Here is a 22703-nt window from a genome sequence, read left to right as displayed (position 1 = left end):
TCCGGAGCCTGTGCTCTGCAGCGGGAGAGGCCAGAGCAGTGAGAGGCCCACGTACCTCAAAAAAACCCCCAAAAAACAAACAAACAAAAAACCCCCTAGACCCATGACTAAGTCATAACAGGTCTGTTGCTATTTTGTAACCTCAGGCTGCAGGCTGCAATTGCCCTGGAAGGGGAGGAACTGCCCGCCCATCAGGAATGGCGAGGGTCCGCCTGATCTCAGCAAGGGGTGTGGCAGGGCAGGGTGTAAACAAGGAGGAGGGGAGAGTTGGCTGGAATTATAAACTCACTGGCCCTGTATTGGTTCCGGAGGCTTTCCCAGGCTTTAGCTAATTCAATCCTTAAAGCAAGGCCATAGAGTCGGTCTGTTAACATTATGAGGAAAGAGGCTCCGACGAGGTCGCAAGGTGAGCATGATGCACCCAGAACTGTGTGAGAACCAGGGCTCTCGGCTACTGGGAGAGAAGCAGGCGCTCTGGGGGAGGAAAGCGCCACATGGTTGCTTACCCAGCACACGTACTGGCTCTGGGGGCCCGGGGAGAAGGTCTTGGAGCGGATGATGGTGCTCCCTCGAAGAAATGGCCCTGGAGACGGCGCACCCACCCGGCGGTCCTTGGGCCGCACCACCGTGGGAGATGGGGCCGGGGTCTCCGTGTTGGTCTCTTTGTCCACCTGAGGGAGAGGTCACAACTGTGAGGCCACCGGTATCCGCCGAGTCTCAGCCACCCACCCTGAGACTCATGGGGCACCCTCCACAGCTGCTCCCCAACCCTGTTGCCTTGCCTCTGGTCCTCCGTCACAGCCAGGGGCTTCCGCGGCCCCAGCCCAGCCAGGACAGCGCCCAAAGCCCCGAGTACTGGCCCCCAGTCAGTCCCCTAACAAGCTCACGTAAGCAGTAGAGGTACCCCACCCACCAAAATCCCGGACTTCACACCCTCAAGACCAACCGTATTTTAACAAAGCCGTAGCCAAGGCCTCCGCGGCCCCAGCCGAGAACTGCAGATGTTTTCATGGAGTTATGGAGGCAACTAGCGGATCTCGTTATTTAAACGAGGTGATCAGGTTTTCTGTTGTCCTTTCACAGTAGTTACCAGCAGAGGTAAATAAAAACACCCAAATGAAAGGCCTTGATTCACCAAAACAAGGCCTTTGTGTGATTTTGAAAGAGGCACCCCCTTTGGCTGGAGAACCCCTCGGTGTGGGGCAGTCAGAAGGCAGGCCCAGGTTCTCCTCTCACACCTCCGCTGCACCCCACCCCCAGGGGTCAGGCACCACCTTTGTGCAGTGCACAACCTGCCTCTCCAGCCCCACATGCCCGGCTCAGACACAATGGGGTGCTCTACTTCCAGGAGTCCTGCAGGTCAAAGAACACGGAGATCTCTTTGGAGCGTGAAGCCTGTTATATCATGTAACCCTAGTGCAGCAGGGAAGCAGGAGGCGAAGGGAACTTGACTAGAACCTCTTTCCTACTGCACTTTGGGCAGACCCAAAGGGAGAAATCCATTCACTCAAAATCTTAGAACCCACCTGCCAGGCTGGTATTACTGTGTCCATTTTAGAGATGAGGAAACCAAGGCTGGAGAGGGATAAAGTCATCTGCCTAAGCCTACACAGCTAGGAAGGAGCAGAGCTGGCATTTGAACCCAGACCCACCTGCCTGCAAAGACTGAGGTCTGCCCAGAAAACCGGGAACTGCAGAGGGCAGGAGAGATGAGGGGATGAGTCAACTTCTCCTGGCTTACTGTCACCGAAATGACCCCACTTCCAGGCAGGGACACTCCTACACAACCTTCTGCAGGTCATCCTACTCTGAAGGCCTGTCCCCTGACGCTGGAGCATGAGACTTAGCCCCGAGCCTTTTCTGATTGCCCAGGTTCAAGGATTGAGGGCTATTTCCCCAAGACAGCCCTTCCCATGTCCCCAGCCCTCCCTACCTTTAGCGCTGGGCACTCATCCACATCATGTGAGGCTTTCTCAGCGAAAATGTCCTCTTCTCCTTCTCCCTCTTCCTCCTCCTCCTCCTCCTCCTCCTCCTCCTCCTCCTCAGCTGCTGCCTCGTTCTCGCTGGTCCCCTCCTCACACCTCCTGTGATGACAAGGCACTTTGATTACCCACAGCACCCACTTTCATCTGTTCACCAGCCATTTAAGTGCATCCAGGGCGGGGCTTCCAAGCATTTTCAGGATCGAGGACACTTTTTAAAAAAATCAATTTTAGGGCTTCCCTGGTGGCGCAGTGGTTGGGAGTCTGCCTGCCGATGCAGGGGACATGGGTTCGTGCCCCGGTCCGGGAGGATCCCACATGCCGCGGAGCGGCTGGGCCTGTGAACCGTGGCCGCTGAGTCTTTGCGTCTGGAGCCTGTGCTCCGCAACGGGAGAGGCCACAACAGTGAGAGGCCCACATACCACAAAAAAAAAAAAAAATCAATTTTAGTGAGGTATATTTTATATATAACAAAATGCATTTCATGTATAGTTTGATGAGTTTTGACCAATGTATTCCCCTGGGTAACCACTACCACACTCAAGATAAAGAATGTTCCATTACCTTGAAAGGTTCCCTTGTACCCTTTCCCAGTTAAACTCTCCCCAGCCCCAGCCCACCACTGATCAGCTTTCTGTCACTAAAGATTCAATCTGATTTTTCTTGTATTTCATAGAAATGGAATCAGACAGTATATGCTCTTTTGTCTCTGGCTTCATTCTCTCAGCATCATGTTTCTGAGATTCATCCATATTGGTGCATAGTATCAATAGTTCACTCCTTCGTATTGTTGAGTAATCTTCCATTGGATGGATGGACTATACTTTGTTCATCAGGTGATAAACATTTGGATTGCTTCCATTTCTTAGAAATTATGAATAAAGCTTCTATAGACATTCGCCTACAAGTCTGTGTAGAAATAGGATTTCATTCCTCTTGGACGTTGTATTAGTTTGCTAGGGCTGCCATAACACAATACCACAGACTGGGTCGCTTTAACAACAGAAATTTACTTCCCACAGTTCTGGAGGCTTAAAGTCCAAGATCAAGGCGTGGGCAGGTTTGGTTTCCTCTGAGGGCTGCCTCTGTGACTTGTAGATGGCCACCTTCAAGCTGTGTCCTCATGTGGTCTTCCCTCTGTATGTGTGTCCCTGGTATCTCTCTGTGTGCCCAAATTTCCTCTTCTTATAAGAACAGTCACAATGGATTAGGGCCCACCCTAACTTTAACAGCCTTGCGTTAAATGAATCAGCTCTTTAAAGACCCTGTCCTCAAAAACTGTCGTTCTCTGGTACTGGGGTCAGAGCTTAAATATCTGAATTTTGGGGAGACACAATTCAGACTATTACAAATATATATATATATATATATATATACATACCTAGGAGTAGAATTGCTGAGTCAGACAGTAAGTATAAGTGATTAAATGTTTTTGCCATGTGGTTATACTATTTTATGTTCCCACAGTAATATTATAAGAATTCTGGTTCCTCACCTACACTTGGTATTATTAATCTTTAAATTTAGTCATTCAACTGAGTGAGTACTCGTATCTCATTCTGGTTTTAGTTTTCACTTTCCTGTTGAGAATATTTTCCTGCATTTATTGACCATTCATATTTTCTTTTGCAAGGTGTCTGTTAGAATTTTTAGCCCATTTAAAAATTGGGCTGTCTTTTTATTACAGAGGTGTAAGAGTTCATTATATATTCTAGATAGGAATCCTTTGCAAATATTTTTTCCAAGTCTCTGGCTTGCCTTTTCTTCTGCTAAATGGCGTCTTCCAAAGAACAGAAGCTTTTGATTGCGATAAAGTCCAGTTGATCAGTTTTTCTCTTTAATGGTTTGTGCTTTTTATGCTGTACCTAAGAAGTCTTTGCAAAGAGTTTCTCTGGTAGTTTCTTTTAAAAGTTTTAGAGTTTCAGCTTTTATGTTTAGCTCTATGATCCATTTCAGATTAATTTTTGTCCATGGTACTCAAAATTTATTTTTTTCTATATGGAGAGCCAATGGGGTGGCTGTACCATTTGTTGAAGAGACTTTATTTTTGGTGATACTCTTCATAATTATCCTTTCTCCTTGGACTCCAGGGTTGGAAGGAGTTGGTGTGACAAATGGACGGAATTTGTTAATTAGTAATTTATCTCCATTCTCATCTTTACTTTTCAAAGACATACATAACCGCCAGGCTTCTGATCAGCATGAGACAGTATTACCATACTGAGCTGGAGGAACTCCAGCCAAAAGCAGAGAATTTGACACCTAGTTAGCTGGCTCAGTGAGACTGTGGATAAACATAAAATCTCCCTTAGGATTTTCCCAACAGGGAGAACAGATCTTGGCTCTCCATCCCCAGCCCTATGATTAAAATCTCCCTTGCACTTAGATGGGAACTATCGCTCGCTACGGAGGGGCTTCTCCCCGCTGGCCTCTTTTTTTTTTTTTAATTTGGTTGCACCAGCTGTTAGTTGTGGCAGGTGGGCTCCTTAGTTGCAGCTCCCAGGCTCCTTTGTTGCAGCACATGGGCTCCTTAACTGCAGCTCCAGGACACCTTAGTTGTGGCTTGCAGGGGCCTTCGTTGTGGCACGCAGGCTCCTTAGTTGTGGCACGCGAGTGGGATCTAGTTCCCTGGACAGGGATCGAACCTGGGCCCCCTGCATTGGGAGCGCGGAGTCTCATCCACTGCGCCACCAGGGAAGTTCCCCCCAGCCAGCTTGATCTACTCATAAAAGAGCCGTTAAACATGAGTGCTCACAGGGAGCACCTTGGTGAGGATTGTGTAGATGCCACATCATCAACCAGCATCGACTGAGGGCTTAATTAAGCACCTTAATGCAGGTGCTTCACGGAGGTCTCAGAACCACACTGAAAGACACTCTTGTCTCTGTTTTACAGATTCAAAAGCGGAGGATCAGAGAGTGGGTAGGCCTTGTCCAGTGTCACAGGCCACTCAGTGGTGCAGCCAGGTTTCCAATCCACGTTTGTTCAATTCCACGAAGTGCTCAACCACTAGGGAAGTCTCTTCTTTGTGACTAAGAAGCTGATCCAAAGTATTTTCCAGGAAGGAAAAAAAAAAAACCGCCCCTCAATTGTGAAGAGAAAAATAATTAGTCACATCTTTGCACCCTTTGGAAAAGTGGCCAAAAATAAATAAATAAAAATTTAAAAATATATATCTGATAATATGAAGTGAGGGTTTGGGCAAAAGGCATATCCCCGTGGGGAGTGTTAATTAGAGCAGCCAATTTATACTCTGAAGTCAATTTAGCAGCATCTGCTAAAACAAAACATGTACATATTCTTGATTAAATACTCATCAATTATATTGTATCAGAGAGGATGTAGCTTTAGGGGTATTCTCAATCACTGCTAGTGGAGCATTTACTAGGACAATCTTACTTGAGAATGATTCTGCAGTGCCTGGTAAAATATAAAACACACATGCCCTGGGATTCAGCTAGGCTACTTCTCAACCTCTGTCCTAGACAAACACACACAAGTTCCCGAGGAGGTAAACCAAGGATTTTCACTCTAGCATTGTTTGTGATTATATTCTTCATATTTTCTAATCCTCTAAGAGTTTTTGTTTTGCTTGTGGATCTTAAAAAAAGATCGAGTCTTCTGATTATATGCACTAAAGAAACCTAAACAAATAAAAGGAGGGAGTAACAATGGCACCCTCCTTTGGGCCTTGGGTGCCAAGGGAGAAGGAGAGGAGATGAGAACTGAGGGCCAGTCTCTGGAGCCCTCCACTCCAGAGCTGAGCGGGCACAGCACAGCTAGTTAACATTCCAGGACCAAAAGAAGCCTCCAGTCTGGGGGGAGGGGGCTGCAGATGGATTTACCCTAGTATAGCAGCTCTGGGATTCCCAGCCCTCTTTGTAAGTCAGTGTCTGGGGAAGTTTGAATGGCAAGGGGTGGGGAGAGAGGGGGCCACAAAGGGAGAGAGAACAGAAGGTGGTTGCTAGGAGATGGCGTGAAAAGTCTCAACATAAGCTTGGAATTTGGCAGAAACCACTGATCTTGTGCCAGGGTTTTGGAAGACAGGTCCTGGGCCTATTTCCGGCATCAGACCTTTGCAGTGTGCCAGAGAGAAGGAGAGAGAGGGAGAGAGAGGGAAAAAGACAGGAGAAAGAGAAAGTCGGGGGGGGGGGGATGGAGGGAGGAAGGGAGGAAGAGAAAGGGAAGGAGAGGGGAGGAGGGGGGGGAGGAGGAGAGGAGAGAGAGAAGGAGGTGGGGAGGGAGGGAAAGGGAAGGAAGCGGGGAGACACAGATGGAGTGGGACAGAGAAGGAAAGAGAGAAACTGAGACAATTTAGAGAGAATCCTAAACGTATGAACATACAAAAATTCAGGAACATTGTCCTATTCTTTATCACATGGAGGAAGGGAAGAGGAAGACAAGGGCCAGCCTATGGGCCAAATCCAGCCCACTCCCTGTTTTTGGACAGTGCAAGGTCCAAGCTATGAATGGTTTTTATATTTTTAAATGGCTGACAAAAAAAATCGAAAAGAGAGTGAAATTTCATGGTGTGTGCAAATGATGTGAAATTCAAATTTCAGTGTCTGTAAATGAAACTTCAATGACAGAATCACAGTGGTTGGTGTAGGTGCCGTCTATGGCTGCTTTCACATTGCGATGGCAGAGCTGAGTGGATATAACAGAGTCCATATGGCCCACAAAGCAGACATTTTCTTTCTGGCCCTTTCCAGAAAACATCTGCTCACCCCTGGAGTAAAAAATACTAAGGAAAGACTTCATGTGAGACCAAACATATAATCTAGGGCTGTAACAGAAGAGTCACTGAGTGCTTCCTGTGAGTAAGGGTCTGTGTTAAGTGCTCAGCATATGTAATTTTTTGACTCTACAAAATCCCCCCTGTGTAGTGGTTATTTCTTAAATCTATATTTCACAGGTAGGGAAACCAGGGTTAGAGCCTGGTTCTCAGCCCAGGCTTCACTTTAGAATTACCCAGGAAGTTTTTAAACTTACTGATGCTCAGGCCTCACCCAGCCCTAGAATCCCACAGGGAGTTGAATGAGTGAGACTCCAAATTCACATCTGTCTGGATTCAGAGCGCATGCACGTAAGTACAACTACACACACTTCCTCCAAATGGCAAGGTTCCTAGGCTGTGCTCATTTCCAGCTGGTAGTTACCCGTGTTGCTCCTCGATTTACTGCTAAGAATCTCTGCTGTTTCTTGCGTGTCTACTACGAGCTTTGCGCTTTCACTTCATCAGTGGCCTTTCCTTCAGTCCCTTCTGTGATAACCCCACACAGTCGGTGTGACGTCCCCACTTTTCAGCTGAGGATCAGACAAGGTCAGAACGACTTGCCTAAGAGTGGGTGTTCTTGAGGGGGAGGGCAGGACTGGGAGGAAGCATGTGTGGGCTTCTGGAGAGCCAGTGACGCTCTGCTTCTCGATTTGGGCACTGGATTCACGGGTAGTTTTGTTTCCGAAAATTCACTGAGCTGTACACTTACATCAACCTTTCTGTATGTACATGATGTTGCAATACAAAGATTAAAAACGCTTTGCCTAAGGTTACACAAAAAAAGATGAAGCTAGGATTTGAACCCTAGTCTATATCACTGTTTCCTAAAGTGTGTCATAAGACCCTTTCTGTGGGTAAACAAGGGACTAAAGAAGACTGATCGCACAGTGAGAAAGCCGTGTCCTGTTCACTTCTCCTTCAGACCTGTTTACATCAAGGAGGAAGTCTCTCTTGGGCCGTAGCATGTCTTTAACATTGCTGAAACACTGACTGACCTTCCTTTTTAACAATGGGAGAGGAGATCTTAGTCTTAGAACCTTGGCAAGCAATATACCCAGCTAGACTTGAATACTCTTGTTGTATTTTCATTACACTTAATCTTCCACAGTTACCTTCTGAGGCAGACTTGGCTCATGGTCTACTCAATATCCGTTCCTACTTTCTTCCTTAGTAACAGAATCCTGAATTTTGTACCAACTAAGAGACCTCATTTCCCAGTCTCCCTTGCAGTTAGGTAGGCCAAGTAGCTAAGCTCAGCTAATGAGAAGCAAGTAGAAATTGCTGGGTGGGACTTTCAGGAATGCTCCTTGGTTACAAGTCACGCAGGAAGACTCTGTTGTCTTTCCTCTTTCCTGATGCCTTCCTGATGGCTGGTGACTCTGCAGCCATTCTGTGCTTAGCAGCCTTGATGATGGAGGTTGCACATAAGGCCAGCAAAGCAGAATGAGGGAAAGAGCCTGGGTTGCCAGTAACATCGTGGGGCTGACAGATGCGCCTTGGAATGCCTTTTTCCAGTCTTCTTTTTAAGTAACAAAGAAGTAAACTTCTATCTTGTTTAAGTCCATTGTTTCTGCTCTCTGTTCCTATCAGTCAATGGCAATTCCTTACTGAGGAATCTTCAATTTATGGCAAATTATACTTATTTCCACTTCTAGTAATATAAAGCTTCCTAAGGATTTTTTTTTAACCAAAATAAATGTAAATTCATCAAGACAAACACTAATATTCGATGTGAACTAGCATGAGTAATTCCTGGAACACAAAATGACAAACTGGGAAGGGATTTTGGGAACTACTGTACCAGACTATATACTGCCTTTTGGCCTGTAGAGAACCCATGAGGAGAGAGGTTCTCTGTTTTCACAGAGGAACACTTCTGTTGGTTGCCCTGGTATTTGGGGATCTCATCCTTGGGCCCAGGTCCAAGCCAGGTCAGTTCCCAGGGACACCCTCACTTACCAGCTGTCTTCCAGGGTCTGTGCACAGCTCCTTCCCTCCTGCCTCTTCTCCAGCTCCACGGCTGTCTGTTCCAGCAAAGCAGACACAGCATCCTGCAGAGACAAAGGCTGATGGGTCCATCTGTGCACCATGGGCATAGCCCCACCCGGCAGGAATCAGAGTGTGTCACCCTCCCAGTGAACGGAGGGTAAAACTGAAGACCAAAGTGGGTAAGCGTCTTGCTGTAGAGTCACATAAATTGGAAATACAGTCTTTAGTTCTTCTAACTGGCAGTTCTCTGGAGAATAACCTCTGCATGCACAGACAGAGTTTGGAAGACAGCCAAGTTTAGTGTTTGGGTGAGACGGAATTATAGGTCTCCGGCTATAAGGAGAGCATGGTGTAGTCAGGGAGACCAACCCATAAACCATCAATAACAAAACAATCTGGGAAGGACTATGAGAGAGATAAGTACTGGATGTTTGAGAACAGAGGCATGGTGGCAAAGCTAGCTTGGGGGCTGTATTCAGGGAAGGCTTCCTAGAGGAAGAGTCTTCATACTGAAGGGTGTCTATGGTGAGGAAGCCCGTGTGACTTGAGGAAATTATTTAATGTCTCTGAGACTCAGTTTCTTCTAATAATTACTCCACCTCTGATGTCCAGCCATCTCCAATTCAGGGAGAGGCTTTTCCTCCCATCCAACCAGGTGCCGCACGTGCAGGAGAAGGGTGCAAAGCTGTGGCCCAGCTCACCGTGCTTTCAGGTCCTGGCATGGGGGCCATGGCTCCTGCTGGTTTGGGCTCCCTGCTCTGTTTCTTCAAGTATTTGTAGCTCAGAAGGTTGTACCAGCGAGTCGACCTCTCCCCGGACCGGCAGACCTCAGCCAGGCTGATCTGGGCGCCTCCCTGTGGAGAATGGGAAAAAAAGCACAACCAGGGGGTGACAAGGTATTCTGGGGGCAGTATGCAAAACACCACTCCAGGTGAGACAGAAGCTTCCTGGGAGGAAGAAATGGCTAGGTGCTAATCATTTTTCAATAACTCACTTGTTCACTAACTTATTCTTTCATTGAGTTGTATGGGTTCTTTAAATATTTATCAGATACATGATTTGCAAATATTTTCTCCCATTCAGTAGGTTGCCTTTTCATTTCGTTGATGATTTCCTTTGCTGTGCAGAAGCTTTTGTTTTGAGGTAGTTCCACTCGTTGATTTTTGCTTTTGGTGTCAGAGTCAAAAAACATCTCGACCAGGACTGATGTCAAGGAAAACAACTCAAAGCTCCAGAAACAGGGCACTGGAGGCATAAACTGTAATATATCTATAGGGTGGAATATTACATAGCTATGTACAAAAAAATAAGGAAGATCTCTAGGTAGTGATGTAGAGAGTTCTCCAGGCTATATTAATTCCAACAAGATAACAGTCAATTTTAGGCTGGCTCAGAGGCGTGAATGGTCTGCCTCAGGTAAACTGGATGCACTCTGATGGCATTTATGCATTTGTTCATTCGCTTATTCAACACACACCCATTTTCCCAGTAGCCTCTGTGTGCCAGGCACTGTTCTGGGTGTTGGGGATATGGAAGGATTTAAGGCAGAGAAAAATCCTTGCCCTCATGAGCTTCTATTCCAGTCTGGGGGAATCAGATAATCAATAAGTAACTTCTATATTGTGTCTCATAGAGTCTAAGATGCCATCGATTATAAAGTGTATTATTATTTCATGTGCCACTAAGAAAGAAAGATAATTGCCAATTCGACTATGACCTGCCATCTAGTATACACTGCATCTTGATTTCACAGATGATAAAATGTGAAAATAACATGTACCCTAATACCTATGATAGAGAGAAATATTAGGTGATGTAAAGTACTGCTGAGAAACTAATACAGGGAGAGTGGAGAGGAGGGGGTAAGAGAGTGGAGGGGGCAATGTGATTTTAAATAGGGTGGAAGGAAGTCATCACATAGAAGGTGACATTTGGGTTAAGATCAGAATGAGGCGAAGGAGTGAGATTTGCCCATCCATATCCCGGAGAAGAGAATTCCGGTTAGAGAGGATAGCAGTGCGAAGCGCTGGGGAAGCGGGGCGTGCAGGTGTATTCAAGGGGCAAAAGGAGGCTGGAAGAAGAGTCTTGGGGATAAAATCCAACAGATGACAAGGAGCAGATCCTGGAGGGCCTGGGGGGCCAGGCAAAGTCCCAGGTGTTGACTCTGGGTGGAGACAGAAGCCATCCTAAGGTTTCAAGTAGAGGAGTGGCATGCAGTCATCTACAATTTAACAGGATGCCCCTGGCTACCGTGTTGAAAGGAGACAAAGGGCAGCAAGAACAGAAGCAGGGGCATCCAGTGGCGGATTCTGCAACCATTGGGCGAGAGGTGGTAGTAGGTCAGGAGCACGGAGAGAAATGGTTGGAATCTGGGGATCTCCTGAAGGCAGAGCTTCCAGGAGGTCCCGAAGGACTGGAGGTGAGGTATGAGAGGAAGAATGGGGTCCAGGATGACCCTGATGTCTCTGGCTTGGGCAGTGGGAGAATGGGGTTGCCTTCAGCCGAGACAGTGAAGACATGGGAGGAAAGATCTGGGGCGTGCTTGTGGACACATCACTGGTGATGGCTACTGGACGTGCAAGAGGAGATGTGGATTCCGGCAGCGGACATACGACGCCGAGATGAGTGGAAAGGCCCAGGCTGGTGCCATCACATGGGATGGTGTTTGAAGCCAGGGGATAGGACGAGATCACCAAAGCAGTGCAGGCAAGTAGAAAAGGGGAGAGGAGCAAGGCCTGAGCTCTGGGGCCTTCAAAGAGAGAGAGGTCAGGGAAATGAGCAAGAATCTGCAAAGGAGACAGACAGAGAGGGCCAGTGATGGGGGAAGAAGGCCAGGAGAGCGAGGGGTCTGGGAAGCCAAGTCAGGGCAAAGGATGTTGAGGAAGATGGAGTGATGAGTTGTGCCAAACGCTGTAGGCAGGCCAAGAGGCACAAGGATGGAGAGCCGGCCACCGGATTTAGCAACAAGGAGGTCCCTGATGAGCACATTTCTGGTAGAACGATGAGGGCAAAAGCCCACGTGGACTGAGATACAGAGAGAACACACACACCTCTTTCACGCGTTGCTAGAGAGCAAAGGAAGGAAATAATGTAGTAACTGGAGGAAGAAATGGGGTTAAAAAAATTTTTTTTAAAGCAGGGGAGAAATAACAGTATGTTGGCATACTGATAGGCCAGATCCAGTGAGGAGGGAAAACTGGAGACACAGGAGAGAGCAAAAGAGTAACGGTTGGCGTAACGCCCTTGAGAGAGGATGGTCCTAGATGGGAGTGGGGAGGACCCATCCTTAGCTCTGGGAAGAAGAGCAGAGCCCATGAGGACAGGTAGATGCGGCGTGGCAGCTGTGGGGTTCCTTTTTTTTTTTTATGGTACGCGGGCCTCTCACCGCTGTGGCCTCTCCCGTTGCGGAGCACAGGCTCCGGACGCGCAGGCGCAGCGGCCATGGCTCACGGGCCCAGCCGCTCCGCGGCACGTGGGACCTTCCCGGACCGGGGCACGAACCCGCGTCCCCTGCATCGGCAGGCGGACTCTCGACCACTGCGCCACCAGGGAAGCCCTGTGGGGTTCCTTCTACTCTTCCAGAACTGGGTGTGAAGGGAGGGCCTCAGCGGAGGGAGAGTAAGGGCGAGGAGAGAGGAGAGGATAAGAATTTGTCACTGAGACAAGCAGGAGAGTAAGTGGTCCAGAGAGACACAGTATAAACGCTGGGCAGCAAGAGGGCTCACGGGAGGTTCATGACCACGATTTTAAAATGACACCGCAGGGCGGTGGTGTGTGCGTTTTGCTCCAATTGCATGGGCGGAGAGAAGGGGAAGGTTCACTTTGATGGGGCTGGGTTTTTGCCAAGTGGGGATGGCAAAGTGAGAAAGGGGCAAAGGGGTGGTTGTGATGAGACATGGGATATGAGTGGGGCCTGGGCAGGGGGCTGCCTTTACAGAACATGCACAGTCAGGGCTTGAGTAACCAGGACCCAGCTGGAAAGCCTGTGACTCCTGCGATGCCACCCTAAAGCATTTGGTGGAACTGATGCCCACGATATTGGGGAAGGCAGTATTCATCCAAACCCATAATCCAGTAGGATAGTGTGATGATGACACGTCAAGATGCTGGAATCCTTGTTCAAATCCAGACTTCCCTACCGACTCGCTGGATGATCTGAGCCAGTTAATTAGCCTTTCTGGGCCTTGATCCCTTATCTGTCAGATGGAGATAATCCTAATATTACTTCCCAGGGCTGTCGCGAGGATTAAATGAGATACCGCACACAAAGTTCTTAGCCCAGTACTAGACATGCAGACACTACTCAGGATGGGTACTATTGTCCTTGCCCGGCTGGTTAAATGGCTCAAAACAGACCAGGGATTCCACAAACCCAGCAGTGCGGGGAGACTCTGCGTTGGGCCCGATGGCCCTTTCTCCTCTTGTCTCACTTCCTTTCCTCCTCCCACCACCAAAACACAACAGCCTAACACTCACATCCCCACGGGACACGGGAACGGAGGCTTCCCGTTGGCCGTGGATGGAGACAAGCCACGGCAGGATGAGCGCTTTGGCTGCTGCCATGGCAACCAGTAATGGCCAGACGTCAGTTAGGAAGGAGGAATAAAAGGCATCCAATTAGGAGAAGAAAACAGGATTGAGTCTCTTCTCATTTAGGAATGCTCGGGGTTAAGGAAACGCTTCACTGGAGGAGCTTGGATTTGTTTATTCATTTTTATTTTAAAAATTCTATCCTTGGGGCTTCCCTGGTGGCACGGTGGTTAAGAATCCACCTGCCAGTGCAGGGGACATGGGTTTGAACCCTGGTCCGGGAAGATCCCACATGCCGCAGAGCAACTAAGCCCGTGCACCACCACTACTGAGCCTGCGCTCTACAGCCCGCGAGCCACAACTACTGAGCCTGCGTGCCACAACAACTGAAGCCCACGCGCCCAGAGCCTGTGCTCTGCAACAAGAGAAGCCACTGCAGTGAGAAGCCCGCGCAGCACAATGAAGAGTAGCCCCCGCTCGCTGCAACTGGCGAAAGCCTGCGCATAGCAACGAAGACCCAACTCAGCCAAAAATAAATAAATTAAATAAATAAATAAATAAAAATTCTATCCTTTTATATACATATGTGCGTGTGTCTGTACCTATCTATCTAGGTATATATATATATTTATGTGCTTATTTGGGGGGGGCTGTACTGTGCAGCTTGTGAGTTTTCTCAGTTCCCCAACCACCAGGGACTGAACCCAGGCCACGGCAGTGAAAGCCCAGAATCCTAACCACTGGCCACCAGGGAACTCCCTGGAGCCTGGATTTGGAAAAGCTTTCCGCTCCATCCTTCAGCAGCACCCACCCTGCCGGCCAAACCCTGCAGTCACCATCCCACCTGGGGGCTCCAGGGAGCAACTGTGCTGGCACACAGAAAACATCCAGGGTCTGACATGGGTGGACCTGCCTGGTTTCTAACTCTGTTCCTGACACTTCCTGACTGTGTGACCTTGGGAAAATTCTTTGTACCTCGGTTTCCTCACTGGTGTTAACAGGTACCTATTTTATAAGATTGTAGTGAGGATCAACAGAGATAATTCATGTAAGGAGCTTAGCTAAGAGCCCACCACATAAATTGCATCCAATTGACACAAGCTATTGCAATACTGTGAGCCATAACAACAACATAAATGGCAATGACGCTGTTATGAACCCTAGCCAAGCAGGAAAGGGATGGGAACTGATTTCCCGTGAGACCTAGTGTGTGCAGACACTTTGCTTTACATCCTTGCTACAGGGACCAGGAGTAGTGGCATCACCTGGAAGCTTCACAGAAATGCAGAATCTTGCTGCCTGCCTACCCAGACTTGCTGAATCAGAATCTGCATTTTAACCAGAGCCGCAGGTAACCTGTGTGCATGTGAAAGTTTGAGAGGCACTGCTTTAGTACTTCATTTAAGCCTCAGGGAAACCACCTGTGAGGTAGCCAGTGTTAGCTGGTTTCACAGATAAGGAAACAGACAGAATTAAAGAGTCTTAGGCCACACGGTGGGGAAGGCTGGTGACTCAGCCTCAGGCACAAGGGGTGTGGCGCTGCAATTCCACGGCCAAAAAAGGAGCTCCCCGGCTCCCCTTCTCCCGCTCTCAATAAGTCTGGGAACAATGCTGTTCATCTGTGGAAGAGCCCCTGCCTAGAACCCAAGAAGGGCTGGGCTGATAGCACAAGCTGTGCTTCTCCAAGCCTTCTTCCTGAAGTACAAGGTGGACCGATCCCCAGAAGGACAGAAGGCTGCACAGATAGACAGACACAGTCCTCACCAGGCACGCCTCCAGATGGCTCCTATCGGTGGCACAGACATCGACTCTTAAGGTCTTCTGGTGAAGGGCTGGGTAGGACATGGACACCCAGAACACCTCATTGAACACCAGTGTGTCCGAGGCATCCAGAGGCCGGGTCCGGAACAGGCACGTGGTACTCTCGGAGCAGGGAAGGATAGCCACGCGAATGTTCCTGGAGGGACAGAAACACAAGAGAGCCTGGGTCAGCTCAGCCCGGGTCTGGGGCTCAGGTGTTAGGCTAAACGGCTGCCGCAAATCCCCAAGGAAACAACAGCGGACAGGAGTAATTTCTCCAGTAGTTATGCTGTTATTCACGAGGGATGCATAAGGGCCCCAAGGACAATGTGCTGCTTTTCCTTCTACTGAATCCCCCAATCAGGAGGCCCTCAAAGCTCGTGGAGCCTGAGGCCAACGGTGTGCAGAGAGGCTGCTTGTAAACACTGAGGAACACTCATACAACCGCTGGTAGGAAGGCAAAATGCCACAACTCCGGTGGAGGGGAAGGCGACAACCTTAACAAGAGTACATATGCATTCGCCCTTTGACCCAGACAGCTGGCTTCTGGGCACAGATACCGCTGCACAAGTACCAATGAGTTACAGAGAAGGTTATGCACCCTGGTCCTGTTTGTAACAGCAAAGACTGCACACAAGTCCAGTGTCCAATCTTGTCTTCCTTCTGTTTTGCCTGTTTTCCGGACTGCCTTCCTCCTTCCCACGTGTCACACCCCAGATGCTGGCTGGGTGCAGGCCACAGAAATATAAGCTCCTGCCGCCCTCAAGGCCTACGGTCTAGCAAAGGAGGAACGCGTAGGCAGACGAGCTCAAGGAAACATAAACCCGGTCTGCACAGGACCGAGCTGGGAGGCAGACAGTGCAGGTCTTTGCTGTATCATCATTGACCGTAAGGTAACCCCCATCACAACCTGCCAATAGAAGCACAGTGATGGGAGCCGGCTCTTCAGAAAGGCAGGCCCGGCTCTTTGTGCGTGGAATACTCGGGCTTAGGGCAGATACAAGAGGCCGTGACTTTCCTCTTCATCGGGCTTCAAGTTCACAAGGGCAGAGCTTTGCTCGCCACCCCTTCCTTAGTGCTGGCACCTGGTAGGGGCTCAGGACGCATATCTGGAAGGTCTGAAGCTGTCTGGGGCGCTCCTCTTTAGAGTGAGCGCGTTTGCTACCCTGCCTGCATCCACGTTCACGGCACTGACACTGTGCACCAAGGTCATGTGCACTAAATACCCACAGAGGTTTAAGGGGCCTGTTGTTGGAGCAGAACAGAGCAGGAGAGTGTCCCCTGGGATGGGCGCAGAGAGGGAGAGGATAATATACAGCCCATCAGCTCTACACACTCACACTTTCCGGTCTTGCTGCAGCAACAGAGCAGAAAGGTTGCTCAGCTGGATGATTAATATTGCAAACTGCTTATTCTTCTCATCATACCTGAAATGAAACGGGGGCATATGGAGCACCTGTTAGTCACACATTTATCTCTCTCTCCTTTAATAATCACAGATGTGGCTGCTGGCTGCTCTGGGGGCTGTGGTGAGCTGGAGAGCACAGGCCCAGTGTTTGCTGCCATGCCGGGATGCAGGTCCAGAGCTGTCGGTCTGAATTTTTAAAGAGAAGCCAGAGGTGTATAAAATTTCCTGACTTTTAACATGGGCAGTTAATTCCTATTTTTAAAAATATTGGGGCCAACCTGCATCAAGAGAAAACAGTAAGAAATCTGGGCTGCAGCCCCCAGGGGTTGACTTCGGTCCAAGTGAGATGATAAGACAAAAGCCGAGGCAACAATGACCAAACAGACCAAAAGGCAGGAGTCTTGCTCCCTGCCTGGCTCTGCCACTGGCCAGCTCAGTGAATCCGGGCAAGTTACAAGGTCTTCAAACCTTGTTTTTTCTCTTTTGTGAAATGGGGAACTGGGAGGCATGGAAAGAGACCCCCCCCACACACACACCCTTTAGTTAGGAGCCCACAGCTGTCAGCAGGTCCTGTTGGTTCTTGCCTGCCTCGCTGGGCAGCTGTGAGGGTAAATGCTGGAGACGACCCTGCACAGACCACGCCCCTCTGTCCCGCCCTCCCTGCCACTTACTTCAGGGCGATCTGAACCCGGGTTGCACCCACTACTTCTGACTCGTCACTGTCAAAAGCGGCGGCTTCTGAGGCACCCGGTCTGGAAAGCAACACAGGAAAGAGACAGGGTCAGGCTTCACTGTAGTGACCAGGGGCCAAAGTCATTTTCCAGAGACAGGGTTCTCTCTGGGAGGGAGCAGCTGGGTCCTCAAGGAGGGGAAGGTTTGGGTCTGCTCAGCCTCCCTGTGGACCCTGCCTGCCCACAACTACTCCGAATCCCCCTCTCGAAGCAGCAGCTGCGCTTTCTCTAATACTTGCTCCTCTAGCCATACACCCTTAATGGCAATTGCGGAACTAGCAGTCTCCCAAATGTGAAGCCTCTCCAGCCCCAGGAGGAGGAGCCCCGTCTGCCTCTTCAGCGCCGCTCTCCTGTGGATCCCTCCCACACACCTGAGGAGGCCCGGAGTTCCCAAGACTCAGGGACCCACCTCTGCACAGAAGCCTCATACACACCACTGTCCCCGGCCACGGATTCATCTGACACGGCAGCTGAGACACAGGCCACTTTCAGGTCGCACCCCCGAGCCTTATTTGCCGCTGGAAGGAGAGAGGAAAAAAAGGGAAGGATGGCCAGGCGGGGTTTAGAAATCAGGATACTGTCGTCACAATACACCTTTTGATCCCCTCACTGTCCTAACATGGTCCCGCCAAAATCCAGCCACCTCTGCACTTGACAGCAAGGTCCTTCCTTTTTTGCGGTGAAGGAAAGGGTAGCATGTGATTCTGTGTTTAACGTCTCAGACTCCAGAGCCAAACCACCTGGGTTCAGATCGCAGTTCTGCCACATACAGCTTCATGACAGTGGGACACTGATTTACTCCCTCTCAGCCCTGCATTCCTCATCTGTAAAACGGTGATAATAATACCTGCCTTGCAGGGCTGTTGGAAAGACTGGATGAGATGATATAGGGAAGTCCTTAGGACAGAGACGGGTGCAGGGGAAGCGCTCTAGAAAAGTCGGTACCACCATCCTTAGTTATTACGACTATCATTCCCATCACTATAGTGATGTCTTCTAGATCGATCCCTACACACCTGGGGAAAAATAACAGCCCCCGGAACCTTGGGAGGGGCAAGAGGAGGAAGAAGGGAAGGACTTAAGTACCGGCTGTCCTACTCGCCTATCCCATTCCATTCCTAACTCAGTCCATCTCCCCTGCCCTTGACAGAGGCCCTCAGAAGTCTCTACCTGGGGCTCAGACCCAAGCATTCAGCACACACTGCGCATTCCTTCCTTCCCCAAGTAATGGGCGCTGATGGTGTGCCAGGTCCACTGCTAAGTTCAGAACTACTAAGATGAATAGGACAGCTCCTGACCCCCACGCAGCAGGGGAAGGACAGATTCAGGGGCTTCAACCTCACGGCCAGCACTTCCCTGTGTGCCAGGCACATGGGCGGGGGTGGGCAGACTGGAGAAGGGGCTGGGGGTGGGGATGGTGACAGTGAGCCTGGGAGAAGCCAAGGGGCCATGTGGGCATGGCTTTCCCAGCCTGTGTCCCACATCTGCTGCTGCAGCCCTGGAGACCTCCTGCCTTCAGACCCACCCCTCTCCACCCTCCACTAAACCACTTAAGGAGATTAATTTGTCTGCTGACTGAACAGTGGCACTAATCGCATAACCTGCTTAGTGTCTGGGCTCAGCCTGGCATCAGCTGGCAGCGGGGAAGGCTTCTGGAGATGGCGTGAAGAAACGCTGGCCTGAGACGCGAGCGGGCTCTGGCCCCCAAGCTGCACGGACGTTGTGGCGGAAGGCGGGGGGATGGGGGTCGCTCCCTGCACTCGGTTGGGGTCCCAGCATCCCCGAGCCAGCTTATCGCAGCCTTTAGACAGGGAGCGCCGGGAACGCTTCTTGAGCCTTGTTAGGGGTACCACCTGCACACCCCTCCTCTCCAGGGAACAATTTTCTGAGGCTTGCCACCAGCTGCAGTAGGAAGGCTGTTTTTATTTTTGTTTGAGGGCACTCAGCAAGACTCCCTTGCCGGTGAGGGAGCCCCGGGGATCTCTCAGCTCCTCTTCTAAGGAAGCGGCTAGCACGCACGCAGCAGAGCCTTTAATTAACTGGGAAATCTCGTCGTTTCCCCCTTGCTCCCACTGGCCCTTGCACACGAAGGAACTGATAGCTCTGGGTGCGGCGGCAGCCCTCCCACCCATTCCTGGAGCTGACGGCTGAAGCGGGTTGAGCTTCTAGCTGGCCTCACGGGAGCCAGGACCAGGAGCCCTTTGCTGACAGAGCTGGCACATGGCTCATTGTGGGTTCTGGGCAGGTGGTCTTGGAGCCAGTCCTGACTCTACCGCTTCACAGCAGTGACAATGACCTTGGACAAGTCACTTAACCTTGCTGAGTTTCATTCTTTTCAGTCTGTAAGAGGAGGATAATAATAGTACCCACCTCATAGTGTTGTTGTGAGGCCTATGTGAGTAAGTATGCCTAACAGTGCCTGTTATCTTGCACACCTGAACTTGATAAATCACCCTGCTCAGTCCTGACCTTCATACCATAAGCATGATGAATAGGACCCGGAGTGTCTTAGGAATAAATACGCAGAGCTGCCTCATGTCCTAAGGGGAGCGTGATGATAAAGAGATTGGACTCTGGGGTCAGAAAAACCCAGATTCCAATCCCTGCTTCCCCACCTACTGGGGAAGCACTTCTCTGAACCTCTGTTTCCTCATCTGTGAAATGGGTATAATGCAAGTAACCTATTTCAACATATAAAGCACACTGCTCACCACGTAATGCACCCCAATAAATTTTAACTATTATAATTTATTATGTGGTTGCTGCTAAAGATAAAGATTTTTCTTGTAATAAATCTTAGCTGTCGTCATCAGCATCCGGCCTGAAGCTGATGATGACAGCTTCCAACCTGAATCTCAGTCCACACCATAATGCTCTTTTCTGACGCCATGCAGAATGGGAGTCATATTATTCCCTGGCTTCAAACAGTCACACGGATCCTTGCTGCCATGAGGGTAAAACGTAAACTCCTTACCTTACACAACCCGTACTCTGTCCAATTCTCTGCCTTGTTGGTGATCTCCTCCCTCTGGGCCCTCTTGCAGCCCCTTGCTCCAGCCTCAGAGACTTTGCTCTTGCTTCTCCCAAGGCTGGCTCCCTCTCACTGCTCAAGGCTCCATTCAAGTGTCGCCTTCCTTCACCACCCAATCTGAACTGGCAGCCCTAACCCAACCTGAAAAGCTCCATCACATGTCCTGTTTTATTTTCTCCCTAGCGCTTTTATTGGTCTGCTTGTACAGTTACTGTCTGTGCCTTCATTTGCATGTAGGCTTCACGGGAACCAGGACCTTGCTGTATCCTTGAGACTAACCCACGTGGCATATCAGTTGAATGAAAGAATGAATGAATCCATGTACACCCATTAGCACAGGACCTGGCATTTAGTTTCAGGAGGTACTTAATATCTGTTGTATGAATGAACCCACCATGGAAAACCCTTCGCTCAAGACCTAGACCATAGTAAACACATAATAAATACCTACTGAATGAATAAATAAATAAATCTACCATGTAAAGATCTGGCACATAGAAAGCAGTCAGTAAATGTTGCCCATAGGCGCTTCCCTGGTGGCGCAGTGGTTAAGAATCCGCCTGCCAATGCAGGGACACGGGTTTGAGCCCTGGTTGGGGAATATCCCACATGCCGCGGAGCAACTAAGCCCGTGCGCCACAACTACTGGGCCTGCGCTCTAGAGCCCATGAGCCACAACTGCTGAGGCCACGTTCCACAACTACTGAAGCCCGCGCACCTAGAGAGCCCGTGCTCCGCAACAAGGGAGGCCACCGCAATGAGAAGCCCGCGCACCGCAACGAAGAGCAGCCCCCGCTCGCCACAATTAGAGAAAGCCCGCGCGTAGCAACGTAGACTCAATGCAGCCAAAAAAAAAAAACAAGAAAACCACATTGTCCATAATTATCACTGGGGTCTGGAACTTGGACCCGAGCACAAATCCCACCCTCCTCGCTCCTGGAGGCTCCCGCCCTCCGGATGTGGTGCCCTCTACCTTGGCCCAGCGGCTTGCCCTCTGTTCCGGGTTCCTCCAGCCGGTACCTCTCCCGGGTGCTGTTGCCAAGGCTCAGTTCGCAAAGGGTGGCACTCAGCTCGGGGTCTTCAAACTCCAGGTTGCTCAGGAAGGCGTCTCCAGCCAGGAGGGGGTCAGCGATGAGAGGGGAGCAGGGCGGGGATGGGGAGGAGAGTGAGGAACGGGGGGACAGGGAGGTCATGGACTTTGGAGTGCCGGACAAGGAGCGCAGGGCCTGCAGGCGGCCGCCCCCCTCTGCCTTCTGGGTCTTGGCCACCTCGTCCTCGTGGATGGTGGTGATGCACCCCGAGGGCCGGAAGCCCGTGGCCCCCTCCAAGAGCAGGAATTCCACCTTGCTCTGTAGTTCCGAGTCCAGCTGTTCGAAGGGGTCATAGTAGAGGTCGGTGAAGCTGGCCGAGGTGGAGGAGTCCAGGCTAGAGGCGGCCAGGGAGCCCCGGCTGGACGTGAGGGATCCAGGGCTGCTGCCCGAGGACAGGCTCTGCATGCTGCCAGAGAGGCTGGGGCAGGGGAGGGAGGGTGAGGACACAGAGTGGGTGGGCCGCCCCGAACTTCCCCTGAAAAGCACCACGTGCACTTAGAATGCAACATCTCATCAGACCCTCTTGACAGTCTCCAGAGCGGACCACGCATCCCCATTTCACTAAAGAGGATATCCCGAGAAGGCCATATAATCAGGAGCTGGTAGAGCTGGCATTCGAACCCAAGCCAGCTGCCTTAAAAGTCCACTTTCTCCTCGATATCTCTGTTTCTCAAACCTCCACCAGCGGCATTCCACTGTCATATTTCTCCATATCTGAATCCAACCCCAAATAATGCTGCTTAATAATTCCCTTCAACTCAACTCACTTTTTACACGTTAATATAGTTTTCTTAAAAAGGAAACTTTATATCCTAAGTGTAATTTGGAAAGCATTGTCAACTGTTAAAAATATTTGCTGAAAACAGAATGTTGTGATAAAATTCCAGCCACATGGCCCACCGAAGCCCCAGCCTGAGCCCTACCCTCTCTGCACTGTGCAAGTTGACTGCAGAGACGTGAACAAGACACACTAGCACCCAACTGGGGCCTTCTGCTGTGCTGTCAGAGGACCAAGGAGGCTGCGGTCTGGGGAGGTGAAGGACCCTGTCCCCAGCCACACCAGGCCCAGAGCGAGTGCCCCAGACCATCCATCTGCCTGCTGTGCTTCTAAACGGGCACGCTCAGGCCATGAAGGACACGTAAAGGGCAGAAGCTGGGCTGGGCTGCCTCGGGACGCCTGCATATGGCCGTGCCCAGGGGAGCACACACCTCACTGCCTACGACTCACCTTTTCAGCTGGCAGTGCAGAGCCGCTACCTGCCGGGTGGCTTCCTCAAGCTCTCTCACCAGCTGGTTCCTCTTACTGTTCAACTTCAACCTGAAGGGAGAGAAGGCATGAGTGGGGAGCTCGGAGGGAACCCGCC

General features: G+C 50.2%; 1 protein-coding gene across 2 annotated transcripts in view; it reads right to left on the bottom strand.

Moving 5' to 3' along the window:
- The window catches only part of WWC1 (WW and C2 domain containing 1), a 149628-nt gene that overhangs the window by 13037 nt on the left and 113888 nt on the right, over nucleotides 1–22703 (bottom strand). For both annotated transcript variants that reach the window (XM_059063072.2, XM_067032290.1), the window contains 10 exons: nucleotides 22568–22657; nucleotides 21222–21757; nucleotides 17627–17735; nucleotides 17158–17238; nucleotides 16419–16505; nucleotides 15043–15235; nucleotides 9450–9602; nucleotides 8719–8810; nucleotides 1934–2084; nucleotides 507–671 (listed from right to left, as the gene is read on the bottom strand). In XM_059063072.2, coding sequence (XP_058919055.1) covers nucleotides 507–671; nucleotides 1934–2084; nucleotides 8719–8810; nucleotides 9450–9602; nucleotides 15043–15235; nucleotides 16419–16505; nucleotides 17158–17238; nucleotides 17627–17735; nucleotides 21222–21757; nucleotides 22568–22657 — 1657 coding nt within the window. The remainder of the gene's footprint in view (nucleotides 1–506; nucleotides 672–1933; nucleotides 2085–8718; nucleotides 8811–9449; nucleotides 9603–15042; nucleotides 15236–16418; nucleotides 16506–17157; nucleotides 17239–17626; nucleotides 17736–21221; nucleotides 21758–22567; nucleotides 22658–22703) is intronic.

The sequence above is a fragment of the Kogia breviceps genome, chromosome 4, assembly GCF_026419965.1.
Source record: "Kogia breviceps isolate mKogBre1 chromosome 4, mKogBre1 haplotype 1, whole genome shotgun sequence".
Classification (NCBI taxonomy): Eukaryota; Metazoa; Chordata; class Mammalia; order Artiodactyla; family Physeteridae; genus Kogia; species Kogia breviceps.
The sequence above is the reverse complement of the archived record's forward strand: the minus strand, read 5'-3'. Positions and strand labels throughout refer to the sequence as shown.